The 19,348-nt window shown below is 40.9% G+C and overlaps 2 protein-coding genes across 2 annotated transcripts in view; both read left to right on the top strand.

Annotated features, from left to right (window-relative positions):
* The window catches only part of LOC148077620 (E3 SUMO-protein ligase PIAS1-like), a 43,685-nt gene extending 28,183 nt beyond the window's left edge, over positions 1–15,502 (top strand). The window contains exons 6-14 of the mRNA XM_087794319.1: positions 463–597; positions 4,156–4,261; positions 4,592–4,665; positions 4,762–4,922; positions 6,052–6,188; positions 7,529–7,748; positions 9,164–9,303; positions 11,333–11,373; positions 11,458–15,502. Of these exons, the coding sequence (XP_087650445.1) occupies positions 463–597; positions 4,156–4,261; positions 4,592–4,665; positions 4,762–4,922; positions 6,052–6,188; positions 7,529–7,748; positions 9,164–9,303; positions 11,333–11,373; positions 11,458–11,778 (1,335 nt within the window). The 3' untranslated portion in view covers positions 11,779–15,502. The remainder of the gene's footprint in view (positions 1–462; positions 598–4,155; positions 4,262–4,591; positions 4,666–4,761; positions 4,923–6,051; positions 6,189–7,528; positions 7,749–9,163; positions 9,304–11,332; positions 11,374–11,457) is intronic.
* Positions 15,503–17,347: 1,845 nt separating this feature from the next.
* rxfp3.3a1 (relaxin family peptide receptor 3.3a1) lies at positions 17,348–18,543 on the top strand. The gene has a single exon (XM_087793300.1). The coding sequence runs from the start codon at positions 17,433–17,435 to the stop codon at positions 18,426–18,428; it is 996 nt and encodes a 331-aa protein (XP_087649426.1). The 5' UTR covers positions 17,348–17,432; the 3' UTR covers positions 18,429–18,543.
* Positions 18,544–19,348: the final 805 nt, after the last annotated feature.

Here is a 19,348-nt window from a genome sequence, read left to right as displayed (position 1 = left end):
AACAGCCTGGAAGGATTTCTTTCCTCTGGTCCAGAACCATGTTCAGGAACCATCAGTAGATTCTGATCCACAGACCTCAGAGCCCGAGCTGGGGTGTAAGGCTGGATCAGATCAGTGATGTAAGGCGGAATCTGACCATGAATAGATCTGAAAGTTAGAACCAGAATTTTAAAGTTGATCCTGAAAGAAACTGGAAGCCAATGAAGAGTTTTAAGGATCGGAGAAATGTGAGTTCTTCTACTAGAGCGAGTCATAATTCTGTCCTGAGTTCAGAACTGCAGGCAATACAGCTCTTTCTTGTTAAGACATGAAAAAAACTGTTGCAATAGTATATGTATTTGTCCCAATTTTCTTTCGATTCTATTAGCTCTTGTAGTTGTTTACAGTTTTACTGATACCTTCACACATCACTCTTACTAATTCTTGACGATAACTCAATGTTCACAATTGTCCTTCTGCCAGGGTTATCTTCCTCCGACCAAGAATGGCGTGGAGCCCAAAAGGCCCAGTCGAGCCATCAACATAACATCTCTGGTTAGGTTGTGCACCTCAGTCCTTAACACCATTGTTGTCTCCTGGACTTCAGAGATTGGAAAGGTAAGAGAAAAAGAAAATAAAGAGACACCACTACAACGAAGTTTGCTCTGTGAGGGTGCTTTGTAACACATGTGGCTTAAAGTTTGAACTGTTTTTATGCTTGAGAAAATACTTATTTGAACATTTAACTGTTCTGACTTTGTTCTGTATTGACTCATAATAGAGCTCCAAAGTGAACCCTTGTTGAGAATAATCACATGGCAGCAGCATACATTCAGCTATTTTAGGACAAGAACTCTTAAGGGGCCAATTTTATGCAAAGCTGACCTCGTCAGACAACCGTCGTCATCATGCAAGTAAAAGCTGGAATAATAAATGGTCTAATACAGACATTTGGACGTACCTCGCCACAAAACTTTCAAATAGTTCAGTGCAACTTCCCTGCATTTATCAGGGATTCAGGCCCTGAAAACAATACCAGAGAGAGATTACTTTTTCATATACGGTGTGTGACAAAAATATAGGAACATCCATTTTCAGTGGGGTAAATTGTTTTTTAGAGTAGCTAAATAAAAATGAAGAATGTATGTTTTTTGTATTTATATTCTACACCCACCTACATTTGTTTGCTCCGTTGGGTCTGGTTTAAAAAATATCAACATTTATATTTGACTGCGAACAAATGTATTCATATTTTCTTCAGAATAATACTAATAATAGAATAATAATAATTATTGTGCCGTCACAAAGATTCAGTGCAGACCAATAGTGCAGGTATGTACAAACGTGTTCTACTTGTGTAACCTGTACAAGTAGAATCCCATGAATGTAAAATTTACACATAACATCTTGAGTCTTTAATACACTATTGGGACACATAAGTGTGATTGAAATTGTGTATCTTCTTATAGCGGTAATACATGTTGTCAGGACAATTCTTTATATGCCATTTATATGTCTTTTATATGCTATATATCCACATATTCCCTTACTTGACATTATACACATTACAGACATTCACGGACACACACTCTTGCACTCTCACACAAAGTTACCACAGTGGAAATAAGCCTTGTTTTTTTGTGTTTTTCTCCCTTTTGGCAGCAGGTGTGTCTAAGTATGTTTAAACATTGTACTGTTGTCAATAAATATATCAGTCAATCAATAAAATATGCAGTGTGGAAAAGTAGTATTTGAAAGACGTCAACTGTAAAAGACAGAATGTAAAAACCCATTGTTTAATTTTTCAAAATGAGTTGTACAAGGAAGCAGAAGTATTTGATCAAAAAGTTCACCTCGACCCTAATGTAACCCTGGTCGGCCACGACACAAGTCCAACTGTTTCCTGTGGGTGTTCCCCAGGTGTAGCTGGTATTTTGGTCCATCCCTTCATACAGATCTTCAAGTGCTGTGATGTTTAGTGGCTGTCGCCGGGCAACACAGACTTTCAACTCCCTTCACAGATTCTCTATTGGATTGAGGTCCGGATATTGGCGAGGCCACTTCAGAACCTGGAAAATCTTTTAACATCCTGCCTTGTCAAGGCGGTGTGTCTGGGATCATCGTCATGCTGGAGGATTCATTCACGTTTCATCCTCAAATGATGGAAGGAGAATCTCAAGATAAATCCTTTCCTTAATATGGATCAGTCGTGCTGCCATCTTTGTAGACAAGCAGCTCCACAACATAATGTGAATCACAGTATTCTTCCCCCTCCAGTTACATTTTAGTCTCATCTGGCCACTGGACATTTTCACAATCCTCCGCTGGATCATCCAGATGGTCTCTGGCAGACTTTAGACAGGCCTGGACATGTGCTGACTTAAGCAGGGGACCTCTTGAGCACTGCAGGATTTTAATCCATGATGACATGGAGAATTACTAATAGCAACCTTTGTTATTGTGGTCACAGTTGTCGTCAGGTCCTTGACCAGTTCACTGTGTAGTTCTGGGCTGTTTTCTCACCACAATTTTTAACACCACGGGGTGAGATCTTGCATTGAGCCCCAGGTCAAGGGAGATTGTCAGAGGTCTTGTACTTATTCCTATTTTCAAAAGTCGCTCCAACAGATCTCTTCTCATCAGTTTTTCGGATTGACTACTTGACACTGGCATCCTTAGACGGCCTCTTTTGTCCGAGTCATGGTAGATACGTTTTAGTTCGATTTGTTAATTGTGTGTCTTTTATACAGATAACCAGTTCAGACAGATGCCATTAATAGAGATAACAAGTGGAGGATTGAAGAAGAAGTAGAAGAGCCAGAATTCTTACCGTTTGTAGATTCTAAATACTTTATTTATACAAATAAATTCCTTCAAAATCATGCAATGTTATATTTTTCTCCATTTTATCTCTCACAGTTGAAGAGTACTATTGATGAACATAACATACCTTTTTTGGAAAATATGCCGAATCAGTTGCTGCTAAATCCTTTTTCTTCCCCATTGCTTTGTATACTATAAGTAGAATATGAAATATCGGGGATAATATTGATTTAAATGCCAATGATTTCTATTCTCCTGACAGTTTGCCATTGTTAGTGTGAATCACCGACTTAAATAGCATCAAATGAAGTGCTTCTCCTTCAATAAAATCAATACTTGTTCAGGAGACTGTTTAATTGCAGAACAAACAGCCTGGTCTAAACTACCGTGGCGCTCCGCAGAGTTGGAGGGGTTGTTCGTCGCGCCGTGGAGTACAATGCAGCCAGATGCCTGCAGATGTTTATCAAGCAGCTGCAGCCGCGGCAGCATCAAAGCTCTTCTGGGAAAAGTGATCTGTGCCTTTCTTGCAGAGGCACGTTTGATAAGTGACACCAGCGCTCTGCGCGCCGACTAATGCGATCATCTGTGACCATGTTCACTGATCGTGTTCCTGGTTGAAGCCTCACATTAAAGAACATTGACTGTCTTTTCACCAGGACTCTGTGAACACGTACACCCCATTTATTTTGTAATCCATGTTGAAATCACAAGTGTTTTTTATTTACTCATAAACTGTTTTTTAACAGCATAATTAGGACATTTGAATTTGGCATTATATACATTCGAATGTGCTTAATTTGGCATTTAAAGATGTTTATGTTTGAATAAAAACACTTCAACATAAAGTATAAAAGAGTTTAGTGTGATTAAATTAATAAGTAAAGAAGACTTAATTAAAACCTCTATAACCACAGGTTTGGATAGTCACACATTCCTGTTAAATCTTTCACCACTTATTCTAATTTATTTTTTACATTTTATACCTTCACTAATGGTTGTTCATTTTTATTTGTTTTGTGTTGGATTGGAGCATAAAAATATATTTTTTTACCCTAAAGTTGGACCTTGCATTAGAAAATAAATGTATGTAGAATCATGGGATGCATGCATGTTGTGTGGGACATAAACCAACAACAAGAGAAGGTTAATATCAATTATAAGGACTATCTAAATGTGGATGAAATAGTAAAATAGATGAAAGGATTTAAAGCACATTTTATCATTGACAATTAAAGTCTTCTGGTGAACTGCATCATCGTCATCTTTTAAATATATTTAATCATGTGATTTAGAGACTGTTAAAGCCAGTTAAAGACTGTCTGAGTACCTTGTCTTCTCCTGTGTCTCTTGCAGAACTTTGTCATGGCTGTGTATTTGGTGAGGCAGCAGTCGTCCTCAGTTTTGTTAGAGCGACTACAAACCAAAGGAATCAGGAACCCAGACCTCTCCAGAGCACTCAGTAAGACTCTGATTTGATTTATTACATCATAAAATGTATACCTTTGATGGAAATGTACAATAACTGATGTTCATAACGTTGTCATGACAGCAACATGAGGTGATTCTTATGAACATAGCGGCTCACATTTCTCATTTACTCCTGCAACTAAACAAACGCATTCATACTCATAAAACACATTTGTTTTCACCTGCATCTTCTGCATCTATATCCTCACCTATAGTTGGATTGGTTGAGTATTGCTGCAGGAATCTGATAAAAAGATGCTATGATTTCGATGCAGGTTTTATCTCCTCCTGTGAACTGACTCTCGGTATGTTGTCTCTGCAGTCAGAGAAAAGTTGAAAACAGACCCAGACAGTGAAATCGCCATGACCAGCCTCCGAGTCTCTCTCATTTGCCCGGTGAACTTTTGACCTTTCATCTCCTTGCCTACATTTTTTTGGGCGACGCATACTGACATCTTTTCCTTTTGTTTCTTACCTCCTGCTCTGCTGCAGCTCGGGAAGATGCGGCTGACGATCCCCTGCCGGGCTCTGGCGTGCTCGCACCTGCAGTGCTTCGACGCCACGCTGTACATTCAGATGAACGAGAAGAAGCCGAGCTGGGTTTGTCCTGTGTGCGACAAGAGGGCCCCCTACGAGCACCTCATCGTCGACGGGTACGTCAGGTGGAATATATTCGGTCTTCAGGCTGATGAAAGAAGAGGAATTTGAAATGTTGATACAATGTTTTTGCTGTCGTCTTCACCACTCATGCCACTTCACACACGGAGTAATACAAATCTGGGATGAGTTACTATGACGTATCAAAATATATAGACATCATATTTTATCAATCAGAATTGTGTAGTGACAAAGATGTGGTGATAACAGGGGTAACTATACGATATATGTGATATTTAGTGTAGTATTGTTCGAGTACTTGACTTTGGTGGTGCAGAATTTACAGACCACATGACTCTTGTTGAAGTCGTAAATTATTTAATTTGTTTTAAAACCAAAATATGTATCCTCTTGTCCTCAGTCATCACTGGGATCTTGCTGGAGACCTAATGACTGCTGCCATCTAGCGGCCGCTAGTCTAATAGCAACACAAACATGAACAAATGCTTTTAATATTTGCGTTTTGATTTTAAATTAAAAAACAAATAGAATTATGCTATCTTAGTCATAAAGAAACTATGATAAAAGTAAAAATGGATTTAAAATAAAAAATAAAGAAAATTGATACAGTATCTTGGAACATATATCGCAATATTTTAAGTGTGTTGATATTTCTTACACCTCTTATCCTATTATGATATCACAAGCTTGTGTAGAAACACTTGTATAATAATATTAATTTAATTATATAATATATAATATATAATATAGTGGAATCAGATGTCCTATTATAATGCATGCAATGCTCAGGGCCCACTATTCCATTAGCCTTATATTCTTACTCTGACTTTGACTTACTTTGTTGACTGAAAGTTATTACTTTGATGCTTTATAGACTTTTTATTTACATCTCACTAACAGGGAAAGCTATAGCTCCCACCAATGGTCAGAGGTTGTACTGACATTGTTTTATTAAATCCAAATATTGAAACAGGCTAACTATTAATTTATTGGATGCTATATTCATTGAAAAACATATATACATATATATTTATTTATGAAACTATGAGTATCTTTGACTCTTCACCACCAGTCATTCACAGAGAATTCCAAAGGACACTCGATAGTGTTGTGCTGGCGTCCAATAAACATTTTCTATATGTTGCGTTTGTTTTCTCCAAACAGGCTTTTCGTGGAGATCCTAAACAGCTGCAGCGACTGCGAGGAAATCCAGTTCAAGGAGGACGGCAGTTGGGCGCCCATCAGCTCCAAGAAGGATGTGCCCGAGCTCCACACGGCGTCCCTAAATAACGGCTTTAACGGTGAGAGGCGACGTGCAAAATGATCGGGGCCGAGCAGAAGCAGAAGTTTATTAGTCCAACAGGAGGATGAGCGATGAAATAGGAGGAGAGAGAGTGTTACCTAATTTCACCTTTGTACCCCGCCAGCTGCAGGTCTCTAAATCATCACTCGCTCATAAACTCTTTGTCACCATAGCAACCGAAAAATGACGTTGTAAAATCTGAGCCTTTTGTCGTCGTGAGAGTTGTATAGATTATATATGGATTACATTCATTTGATACAGAATATGAATATATTTCAAGTATATCGGCTTGATTTCACTCTGTTATGATAACATTTATAATATACTCTTTCACTCTTTGAATCAATTTTGATTGTAATTACAGCGTTCTTACTGTACTGCTGCTTTACTGGAAACAGAAATGCTCTATACATGCCTATAGACGTAGGTGCAATCTCGCAGAACTGCTCAATATATTCTCGTGATCACCTGACTCTCCCACATCAATCCTGACTATGACCACTCTGTCAAATGAAAAACACCCTCCTTGAGGGAGAAACTCATTAAGTAGCAGCGAGAAAGTTGGAAAAGGAAGGAGGAAAATAGATGAAAGGACTGACACATGAGTGCGGATGAGACTCGCTTTTCAGGGAGAAGATCGTCAATGTGTTATTGATTCTTCTTTCTGGGAACATTTGAGATGCATTTTTACTATGATTTCAAAAGTCAAAGAAGAAGAAGAAGAAAGGGAAAGTGGTGCTGTATTTATGGTGTGCCATCTCTTACATCATGGATGGATGGATGGATGGATGGATGGATGGATGGATGGATAGATGGATAAAACGAGTGAAGGATTCAAAGCGAATGGAAAATATTGTAGCTTTGCCTGAATTTCCTCTCCAAGAAATTGTTAAATGAACTTTTAATCGAATGACTTTGTTTCTATTTGTGTAATCACATCCCAGGAAGAAAAAAACATGAATAAGAAACACACTGTCAAGTTCGATATGTATGTTTCATGGTACATGACGTACACTTCCTTGTGTGTCGCACGGTTCTTGACAAAAATCAACGTCGAGCTCATTTGTAAACAGGGTCAGTTTGAAGCTGATGAGGATAATTATGATTAAATTGACCAATTATATCATTAGGTGTAATCACCTGTTTAACGAGTAATGTTCCATGATTATGCTTCTGTAATGTGTGGAAAATTGAGTACCGATTTTTACGATCATTTGAATTTTGTGGCAAAACTTGGTTGTTCCAAATGGAATCCGGATTTGTTATCAACGCAGTGAGTTTGTCGATCTGTTGGACTGACGATCGAGGGGGGGTCTGATCATCTTTTCTGCTCCGCAGGGTCGTGTTGGGCGTCGACGGGCTCGGACCAGAAGAGCTCCCCCTCCCCCAGCCACTCGGGCTGCGACAGCAACGACAGCAACAAGGTGCAGGTGATCGACCTGACGCTGGACAGCTCGTCGGAGGACGAGGAGCAGGAGTCGCCGGCGTCGCTGCCCCCGCCGGCCAACAGCCTGTGCTCGCCCATGTCCCCGCCGTCGCCACCTGCTGCGAACAAAGGGTTAGGCACCGAAGATTTGTCGCCTCGTCTGCGGGCACTCACTGGTTCGAGAGTCGGGGCGTTCAATCATTCATGAGTTCTGCTCTGCAGCACTCGCCGACTCTTTAGATGCATAAACAGTGAGCCCCCCAGAGCCCCGGCTGAGAAACACGTGTCACTGGAATCTACTTTGCATGGATGCGAAACTCGATGGTTAACCACGAATCAACCGCTCAAACATTTACGTCAGCTCTTAAACAAACACTGTTTTTTTTTTTTAGGAAACCCCTGATTCAACTTTAATATAATTCATTTATAAAAGTTACTTTCAGCATTAAATGTATTTTAAGCAAGACTAATGTTGCCTGTTTTTCCATTTTGAATTAATTGATGACATAAGCTAAGTAGAGGAATGATACTTATGTATCATGTTGCCACGACGACCATCGTTGAACCCCATCTGGTTCACATCCGTGATTAAGACGATGATTTTGAAATATGAATTATGGATTATGAAATATTCCTATATTAGTCACAGAGTGAATTTGTGTTGTCAAAGCAGCTCACAGATGGAACATTTTAATCATTCAGTGAACATGAAAAAAACATAATATTATAATAATACAAAAAAATGATTGTAAACAAAACTGTAGTAGTTCAAAACACAACAATATACGACAATAAACAGTACAAGTGCAACACAGTACACAGTCAAATACTTGGTGCATTCTATATTTAATTCATAAAGGGAAGATGAGACGATTATATTTGCAGAGAAACAAAAGCAGGTTCATAAGGGATGTTGTTTCACGAGTAACAAAGATAATTTATTGTCAATTTCACATGTTATTATTAAAAAAGAAAAGTTTACTGTAAATGATTTCTCTTTGTTCACATTATTTTTCCCCCATTAAACCTCTGATCAATCATTCTACTGAACATTAAATCAATAAATGTAGTAATCCAATAGCACATAGTGTTATATTGTTAAAAGAGCAATTAGGAACACGTGAACTAATGAATATTCAACAGGTTTCCTTTTCCAAATGTTTATGTTCACAACACAAATAAAAACAAATAACTCACTAGCTTTCCTTTGACAACCTTAATGATTGTTCTTTTGTTTATTCCAATAATTAGAGGGTTTGTTTCGACCTTACGCAGTAGCAGAGAACATTAAAACAGGTGTAATTATTCACTTTTTATCACTTAGATTGTGGTAAACAAAGGGTGTGCTGGAATATTCATGCTTCATTAATGACGCCTTCAGTGTCGTTATTCTGCTTTGTTTGCAAGCCTCCTGGTAAATGCTTTATTTCCATGTTTATTCAGTCATGAATGAGTCGGAAATGAGTCTTCATGTAAAATATATTCTCTGGCGATGTTAACGTGGACGAGCTCTGCATTATCCTCATCGTTGCTCTGTGTGTGTTCAGGCTGGTCAACCTGCAGCATCAGGCCTCCCCTGTGAGCCGGGCCCCCAGCATCCCGGCCCTGGACAACACTTACATTCCACCCGTCCCTCCGCTCATTCAGGACTACCGGCCGTACTACCACGCCCCCAACGACCTCTCCGGTAACACCCCCTCCCTCCCATGATGTCAATGTTGTTTCTTACTGATGTCGAAGCAGGAATACACTCATGTTGTGAAGTGTCATTACCTTGTTTTCGCACGTTATCTATTCAAGCAAATTGTGTTTCATTAGACAAATGTCAAGTTTGACAAGATTGTTTGGTCCTCATGAATAACCGTGACTCACTCACATCATCACCTTTCATTCCAAACTGCTGAGTCAGCGAGGTTTTACTTGCCGCCACACACGCGTGGAGACAGATTGTTGGAATCACATGTGACGCAGATGTTACATATTTCTCAAGAGGAAGCCACGATCCATCTGTTCCGAAAAGTAATTATCACCTGCTGCTGAACAAAAACTACCTCCTTTTGATTTTTAGCTTGTTTGTACGCAAAAGATGAAAATCTCTGAGGGAAAAAAAAGACGGTAGTGTTTTACCTTCACAGGTAGCATCTTTTTATTCATCCTGTTTGTTTCAAGTGTATTTAGGTATTTTGTGCTCCAAGGCGCACTTGAAAGCTTTTCCATTTCCTAAATAAAACCAACAGTGAGCATTATAATCCAGTGCAACGTATAGTGCAGAAAATACGTTTATCACACCCTCATGATCACAGGGGTGATTTGGGAAAATTCACCCATAAGGTTAACCACTTCTTATGAGACAGGAAATGTAAGCTAGTCTTGAATCAAGCACAGAAACAACAACTCATGGTGATTTGTGTCACAGTTTGAATGCACCACAACAAACACAGAAGTACCAGCGATTAAAAACAATCTAATATAAAAAGTCTCAAAACAAACCAATGTCCAGTAATAAATGAGAAGCAAAACAGGAATCAAAAAGAAAACAGAAAAATCATGAGGAAAAACACTTGAAAAAAGGAACAAATATCAGGTTAAACAACAGGTCATTGAAACGAGGGTGAAAAACTAAATCCAAGGAAAACACAGAATATTTTTCGAAAGATAAACAATAACAAAACACATGGAATCCTTTGATCTGGACCGGACAATCTGAAAACATGAAAACATGTCTTTATAACTGATACAACTATGTTGACATTTTTGGTTAATTTACTCGTTCACAGTAGTTAAAGTAGTGATGTCGAGTCTATGTCTTTTCATCTTTCACTAATAACACCAACCTTATGTCACCATTAAATGTGATGCTTTGATCTGTGATGTGACGGAAAACTAGTTGTTTTCAAGACTGTTTTAGCTCAAGATGCACTGGACTGTACTTGGACTTGGACAAGACTTTACTTTTTTAGGATGTGAGCATTGAGGCGAGAACTACTAGTGAAGATGGACACGGACCTGAGACTTCAAGCTGGTTTATAAGTGATCAGTACTCATGGATTGATCCAGACCGTTGATAATAACTTTAACAATAAACTTATTTCTGTTTGTTTTAGAAAGCTCAAAATCTCCAACATGTCTACAGTTAAGCATGCTCTCCCACAATGCACCACTGCAAGTTTTCCTTCTGCTTGAAAAGCAAAGGTCGCTGTCTTAGTCTCTGAAGCTTGAGCTTCTGACTGGAACTGTTGTTATTGTGTATTATTTTGAGAAGGAGTGAATTGGTAAGAATACTATAAGTATCACGGTACAGGGGGCAACAGTGTGATGTATTACAATACTGTAGGAACAAGTATATATTTATAGTATTGTCGAGTACTTGACTCTTGAGCACCAGAATTTACAGACCATAACTCTTGATGAAGTTGTAACTGATTTAATTCATTTTGAAACTAAAATACATCCAAACATTAGCTTTAAAAGCTGTTGGTATCAATTGTATGCAAGTATGTAACGACTGCTGCCATCTAGCGGCCTGAAGTTTTATTGAAACACAAAAATTCACAAACACCGTGAATAATTGTGTTAATTGTATATTTTATTCAAAATACAAACTATAACTAAGATAAAGAAATGTGGTTTAAAAGAAAAGTTGATTCAGTGCTGTTGAATATTAAAAATCCATATTTTTTCACGCCACTAACGTTGATGTCGACCTTATGTTTCAGAGTTGAACTTCTTTTCTTTCCTTCAAGGAGACAGCCATCAGGTGAGTGCGCTGCCCTCGCTTCCATCCATTCCATAGCATGCGTTGTTGTGAGCTCTCTGACGCCCCCTCCCTCTCGCCGCCCAGCACTACAACATGGTGATGTCGGCGGCGTCCGACGACAGCGACCTGCTCTTCAACCGCTTCCTGCCGTACAGCAACTGCGGCTCCTCGCCGTCCCCGCAGCTCTTCCTGGGTCCGTCCGGGGCCTCCTCGGCGCTGCCCGCCAACGGCGCCAGCAACTCCAGCAGCAGCAGCCTGGTGTCGTCCGGCAGCCACAGAGACACTCGCTCCTCGTCGTCGCATTCCTCGCACTCGCACCCGGGGATGCTGGCGGGCCAGAGCAGCGCCGAGGCGGCCGTGGCGGCCATTTACGGAGGAATACCCGACATCATATCGCTGGAGTGACTCAGAAAAGAAACACTCTCCTTGCGAGCTGCACCGAGAAAGGAAAACGTCGCTTCAGTTGTGAGCCTGAAGAGGAGCACAGATATATCTTACCAGGCACAAGCATGAGGAGGCGAGGCTTCGTGAGACACTGTACAGAAAAACAAAAATCTATTTTCCACGTTGACTTTTCTACGTCTGAACCATCAGCTTTTTTTTTTTTCTTTTTTCAAGCGGGACATTTTGGGATTGTCCCTCAAGACCTCATACAATCCATTTATTTTTCTTCATCTTGTGTCTATTTAATGCTCCACCGATTCCTTGCGTGTAAATTTAAGTACGCATTCCTGCACACCATCCAGGCCGCGCGACAGGGAACATGGAGGTTGAATATTATCTTCCATCTTTCCGCTCTTTTGCTTCCATTTTCTAAGATTGTCTCCCGCGGCAGACATGACCCAACTTTAAACTCTCGTTGTTGCCAAAAGTTTACCGCTCGAAGCAGTATTTAAGAACAGTTTTCTTTATTATTCACACGTTCTAGTTTAAGTACATAAACAAACTGTGTTTCATAAACAAACAAAAATTGCTGTGACTGTGAAAACTATTGCTTTAAACAGAAATCAAACTAAATGTTGACATAAGCTAACGAAAAGTAGCAGGTAAAATATATATTACTTTTAAATAAATGCCAAATATTTAATCGAGATAGTCAATAAAAAATTAATGAAAATCACTGTTCCTTTTTTAGGAAAAACTATTTTAAATAAATGTTCACAGTTATAAACCATCTGGGTTTAATGGATGGATAGACTTTATTAGACCCTCTGGAGACCTCCTGGATTATTTTCATAACTTTTTATTGGCATATTAAACCATGTTTAAAGCAACTTAAGCATTAATATCACTTGTTCAATTCAAACTCATGGTGATCTTTCTTTTTGGCTTGTTTTAGTATCACAACTTAAAAGTACAACTCATTTGTTGATTTAAGTGTCTCTGAAGTAGATGTTGGACTTTATTGTATCATCAGTATGTGTCTGTTTGTAAAAAACTCTCTTTTCATTTAAATATTTACATTAGAAAATTTTCATAAGAACACATATTTCTGGAGAGGAAATCTTGTTTACCATAACCACACCCACTCTGCTGTGATTGGTCACCACATGTCATCAATCGCTTGGGGACTCGTTGTATAAACAAAGAGGGGCGGGATTACAGCTGTTTGAGTGAAGCCATTATTACGTCATAATGGACTCCGCTCTTGTAACCTCTCGTTCGCCAAGATTTCAGACGTGGAAGAACTTTATAAAGTAATAAGTTCAAAACATGGTCATGATGAGAGACTTCCTGCATCTTGGAGAGAAAGACTTTTGAAACATGTGAGTCAGGAGAGTTGGGTTTTCACATTAGTTGGACTTTAAAGTGGAACGATTTTGAATTTCAGCGCTAAAATTGGTGAGATTTTGCTGGAAATTGGACAAGGATGTATTTTTTGAAAATTCTTAAAAAATGGATTTTCAGAGTGTTGAGGTGGACAATTGTGCCTCAGTGGCCTCAGCACGAAACACCTTTGAGTGAGAGAACGGTTGAGTAACGGCGGTGACAAGCTTACCTTCATCTCTTTGGCCTTTGAATCTGAGCCATGATTGGTTGACCATCACCGCCTCAGTCTCTCTCCTCTTAAGAGCCCTGTCACGGACTCTCAGAAGAGCCGGGCGAGCAGCCTTCAAAACCCACTTCTCGCTAGAAACTTGGCAGGAGACGTGATAAAACTATCGATTTCGTGTCCTGCTGATTATTGTCTTCAATTTTTCTGGGAGACTGTAAGAAAGAACATTACATTTCTAACTCACTCACAGTCCTTCAGTGGTTCAACCAGCCACTGTGTGGAGCCAGCGTGTGTGTCGAGCGTATTATTCAGGCTCACAGTTTGCAAAGGAAAAGCTCTAAGGCCAGCCGAGAGACTCGAGTGCAGACTCGAAAAGTGAAAGAAATCTAGGAATCCATTTTGGTAGAAATTGAAGCAAGATTTCCTCTCCAGCAGGAGTGCTCTTGACCTTTCTTCCCTCTGTCTCGTCCATTACCTTCTTCTTCTTCTCCGCCGTAGACACAACCTCCTGTTCCCTGCACCAGCGCTCGATGGTGTTTTCCTGCTTTTTAAGAAAATATTTATTTAAGGTTGTAATGTACATATGAATAGTCTATTTTTACAGTTTCAGTGGGAGAGTGAATGGCATTATTTAAACGTGTTTTTTCCTGCATCCGTAATGTTAAGTTATACTTGTTTTAAGGAAGGACGACACGAAGGGGTTCGTTCGGCGTCGCCTCAACAATTGCCACGGTGGAAAAATGTAGTGACCGAGCGCTTCTCACGTCCCCCCAAAAACAAACGGGTCTTCAGAGAATCTTCACTTCCTGGAGTCTCCTCAATGTCCGCCGTCTCGTCCAATCATTTTTCAGTCTTCAATTGAATTATTTCAACTTAAAAGTCTGATGTTATTTCCCGTGTTCAGTCCCTTCGAGAACGACACACCCGTGCTGGAGGTCGTAAGCTAGTCTTTTTTAAAGTGAAAAAAAAAAAAGATCCAAATGAAATGTTTTCTCTTGATAAAGACACGTTGGTGTCCGTGGGTTCAAGTCCATGTTGTGAATGTAGACGTGTTTTTTTTAGTCACGACACGCTTCGTTTTACCTTCCTTTTCTCAGCTACTATGATGACCTCCTGACTGAGGTCAGAGTCGTCGACCTCTCATGTTTGCTGGATATGCCAAAAAAAAAAATAACCAACTCAAATAGGAATATTCTCGGATACTCAGGCGTTACAGGGTTAAGTCATTGCAAACTATATATAGCTAGTAGCTACAGTAACTGCCACACGACTGGTTCCGAGGCTTCGACCTTAAGGGTCGAAACGCCTCAAGATTTTATTCAGATGGTCTATGAAACGTATAATACACATGATGACGTCTGTGGCCAAGAGTTCTAGATGTTCACACCACAGAGTTAAAGCAGAAGATCCTCCTCATCCAGACACGTTTGATTCGAGTCTAACTCGACGTCTGTGGCGCCTTGTCAATGACTCGATACAAAGAAATGTTTACAGTCGACGACCTCAAAGTGCAGGAGAAACTAAAGCGAGGGTTCATGAGGGGTGAATGTGTTTGTCTACTCGACTCCACTTTTTTTTCTAAGACTACAGAAGCAAATATCGGAGGGTAGTACATCAAAGTGTATGTTTTTTCTCATTAAAATGTTGAAATATATGACACAAGGATGAGTCATGGCAGTGGAATTTAAAGGGACTTAAACTTGTAATGTAGGAAAATATTCGGTTGGATGTTAAGATTGTTTCGCTCATCACATGACGAGAAATCCCCTTCTTGTGCATCCTAATGTACTTCTGTGACATCATCGACAGGGTGATGCTTCCGCGTCCAGAGCCGTCGAGGTTTTTTCAAGGGAAATTGTGAATATTACTCTGTTCAGCATGAATGCTTTACCTGGATGCTGTTCTTTTCACGGGGAGGAGAGAATCTGTTTCTCTAGGTTTTTTCTATAAGATCACATCTGCACTCACTGCCTTAAGATAGTCAAAGGTTTTGTTATTCAACGACTCCGATCTGTTTCAGCCAATAATGTACAAATACTATTTATTACCTGCATTGGAAGACGTTGTTTACTTATTGAATGTGTTCTGTTTATGTAGAATACTTTAGATGTCATTAAATACGATCTGTTTTTATTCTTGGCTGTCTGTCTGTTTGTTGTTGTTTTTTTCTCATCATGACATTTTTCATTTAACTCAGGGGTTCCCAACATGGACCGATTTAATTTTGGAATAATTTTCACTAACCGACCTTCAGATGGAAGCAACACAAATGGCATGAGCTGAAAAAATAAGTTGAGTGAATAAATAAAAATGTTTATTTTTCACAAAAAGATGGTCCCACAAAGAGATTTCGTTTTACTCTTTAAATTATTATTACTTTACGCTAATGCCCGTTTTTTTTTCTCAGCAACTGAATTATTAAATACATTTTCTTTTTCTGTGTTGCCTGCTAGCAAGTGCCAAGTGGACCGGTACTGAACCTTGGCTCGGGTTGCCCTTGCTTTACATATAATTGCCCAACAGAGGGCGGTAGGGTGTCATTTGCAAACGTGTATCCAGCAGGTCAATAGGAATTCAAACTTAAAGGGCAACTAAAGTGAAAATCCAACTCTCCTGACTCACATGTTTCAAATGTTAAAGTCTTTCTCTCCAAGATGCAGTAAATCTCTCATCATGATGATGCTTTGAACTTATTACTTTATTAAGTTCTCCCCCGTCTGAAATCTCAGCAAATGAGAGGTTACGCGAGGGAAGTAAATTACAACTTAATAATTTTCTTAAGTCCTCCTCAAGCCAGCTGTAATCACACCCCACTTTGTTTATACAACGAGTCCATTGGCGGTGGAGACTTCCCGGACTAATGACACGTGCTGACCAACCTTGATGTTTGACCAATCACAGCAGAGTGGGCGTGGTTATGGTAAACAAGATAAAAAAAGAAGTGTTTTTCAGTGGGCGGGGCTTAGGCACATTTTCTAATGTAAATATTTAAGGTAAGGTAAGTAAGTAAGTAAGTAATATTTATTTATATAGCGCTTTTCGAGACCAGGGTCACAAAGCGCTTAAACAATCAAAACAATACTCAAAAAAGTACATACTTTAAAGATCAAGATAATACTGAGAACAACACAGGAGTTCGAGAAATTCAAGGAAAAGCCTGAACAAATAGAAAGGTAGAACTTTATTGATCCCTCAGCAGGTCTCCTTCCGGAAATTGTTTTTTTCCCAATAGCCACAGCAAATACAGCAATTTTTCATAAAAAATAAATCAAAATAAAATAAGAACAAGAAAAAAGAGCAATAAAGAGAAAGAACAAGATGATACAATCTAAGTCTAACGATAAAGAACATAAATCGAAGAAAAATAAAAAAGACAAAGGATACAAAGACTAGCATAGAACATTTAAATGAAAAGAGAGTTTTGTACAAACAGACCAAGAGTCAAACATCTATTTAAGACGCACTTAAATCAACACTTAAGTTGCTCTTTAAAATGTCCAAATAGATCATGATGTTATCCATCATCTCACCTCCCTTAATCCCTTTAAAAATATGTATATTTTTAGTTGAATTACATTCATTATGGTATGGCTAATTGAGTTGAAGGTAATAAAATGTTTGTCAACTTTAATTAGTGTTTGTATTGAGCTGAGTGTAATAACATTAATTAAAACGACATCTTAATCAATGTTATTACACTCAACTCACCAAAGATAATCAATCAATACATTTAACTAAACTGTACTAAAAAGTGTATTGTTTTCTGAAAACGAACAAGTGTCACAGTGCATTGTAAAGCCCGCCTGACACCAGCTGTTTCTCGTGCGTAAATGTCTGGAGGTGGTGGGCGAGCGTTTGTTAAACAAAGCAGGGCTGATGATGACGGAGGGGCTGACAGGGGGTGAGGTGGGCTCGGATAGGTGAGGGAGGGGTGAGGGAGGGGTGAGGGAGGGAGAGGCAGGATGGGGGTGAGGCGACAGAAGTTGGTGCGCAACAGCCAGTGTGCGCTCGGATCCTGGACCAGGACGCAGCTCCGGGATGCGGGTGAGCGAGTGACGGACAAATGGACGAGAACCGGAGCCTCGCCTGGAACCAGACCTGGGTGGGCGGCGACGACCACCTGGACCTGTTCAGCCGCCTGGAGGACATGGACGTGAGCGCGGACGGGAGCCCCCTGCTCCGCTCCTTCATCTGCCTGGTGTACGCGTGCGTGTGCGTGGCGGGTCTGCTCAGCAACCTGCTGGTGCTCTTCCTCATCCGCGTGCGCACGGAGCGCAAGAAGTCCAAGGTCAACTTCTTCGTGCTCAACCTGGCGCTCACGGACCTGCAGTTCGCGCTCACGCTGCCCTTCTGGGCGGTGGACACGGCGCGCGACTTCAGCTGGCCCTTCGGAGACGCCATGTGCAAGATCGTGGCGTCCGTGACCGTCATGAACATGTACGCGAGCGTCTTCTTCCTCACCGCCATGAGCGTCACCCGCTACTGGGCCGTGGCGTCGGCGCTGGAGACCCGCGGGGGCCCGCGCACCAGGTGCTCCGCCAAGTGGGTGTGCGCGTGCATCTGGACCTCGGCCACGCTCGCCACCGCGCCCACCTCCATCTACTCCACCGTCAGCAACGTGACGGGCGAGGAGCTGTGCCTGCTGCGGTTCCCCGGGGGCCAGTCCTGGCTGGCGGTCTACCACATCCAGAAGCTGCTGGTGGGCTTCGTGCTGCCCATGAGCACCGTGTCCGTGTCCTACCTGATGCTGGTGCGCTTCGTGCGCGCGCGCAGCATGAAGAGCGCGGGGCGCCGGCGCTCGCGCGTGACCCGATCCGTGACCGTGGTGGTGCTGGCCTTCTTCTGCTGCTGGATGCCCAACCACGCCGTCACCCTGTGGAGCGTCCTGGTCAAGCTGAACGTGGCCCAGTGGGACCGGACCTACTACCTGGTGCACACCTACGTGTTCCCGCTCACCGTGTGCCTCGCGCACACCAACAGCTGCCTCAACCCCATCATCTACTGCCTCACGCGCACGGAGTTCAGGAGGAAGTTGAAGGTTCTGCTCCAGCGAGGCTGACTTCTCATCCATCCATCCATCCATCCATCCATCCATCCATCCATCCATCCATCCATCCATCCCTCCATCCATCCATCCCTCCATCCACCCATCTATCCCTCCATCCATCCCTCCCTCCATCCATCCATCCATCCCTCCCTCCCTCCCTCCATCCATCCATCCATCCATCCATCCATCCATCCATCCATCCATCCATCCATCCATCCATCCATCCATCCATCCATCCATCCATCCATCCCTCCATTCATCCATCCATCCCTCCATCCATCCATCCATCCATCCATCCATCCATCCATCCATCCATCCTTCCCTCCCTCTCTCCATCCATCCATCTATCCATCCATCCATCCATCCCTCCATCAGACATGGGTTTCTACTCGTATGTTCAAAGCAACATGGAGGATGAGATTAAAAAAAGAAGAGCCATTACATCCCTCAGGGGCCCCATTGTGTTGTGAGGGGCCATAAAGACTAAATACATCTTCATAAAAATAGTCTTTGAATCCATTTTCTATTCATTTAATTTGTATTTAATATTGTTTTCACTATACATCCAATTTTCTTAGGCTCTTTTTAGTAAGTAAGTCATTTTTATTTGTATAGTGCTTTTCCAGACCAGGGTCACAAAGCGCTTAAACAATCAAAACAATATGTTAGGACTTTTTACTATGTTTTTTTTCGTGAATATTTTTTTCCCCACAAAGTTAATTTTAGAATCATAGAATTTTATTGCCAGTGTTGAATGTTGAGTGCCACAATTAAATAACATTACACCCCAAAAATAAGCAATAGAAAAACGGAACCAAAAACCAGCAGCCATTCTGGTGCCTATATTTTTGTGTATATATATTAAGTAAGTAAGTAAGTAAGTAATTTTTATTTGTATAGCGCTTTTCCAGACCAGGGTCACAAAGCGCTTA

The sequence above is a fragment of the Callionymus lyra genome, chromosome 6, assembly GCF_982586985.1.
Source record: "Callionymus lyra chromosome 6, fCalLyr1.hap1.1, whole genome shotgun sequence".
NCBI lineage: Eukaryota > Metazoa > Chordata > Actinopteri > Syngnathiformes > Callionymidae > Callionymus > Callionymus lyra.
This window is presented reverse-complemented; position numbering and strand designations above follow the sequence as displayed.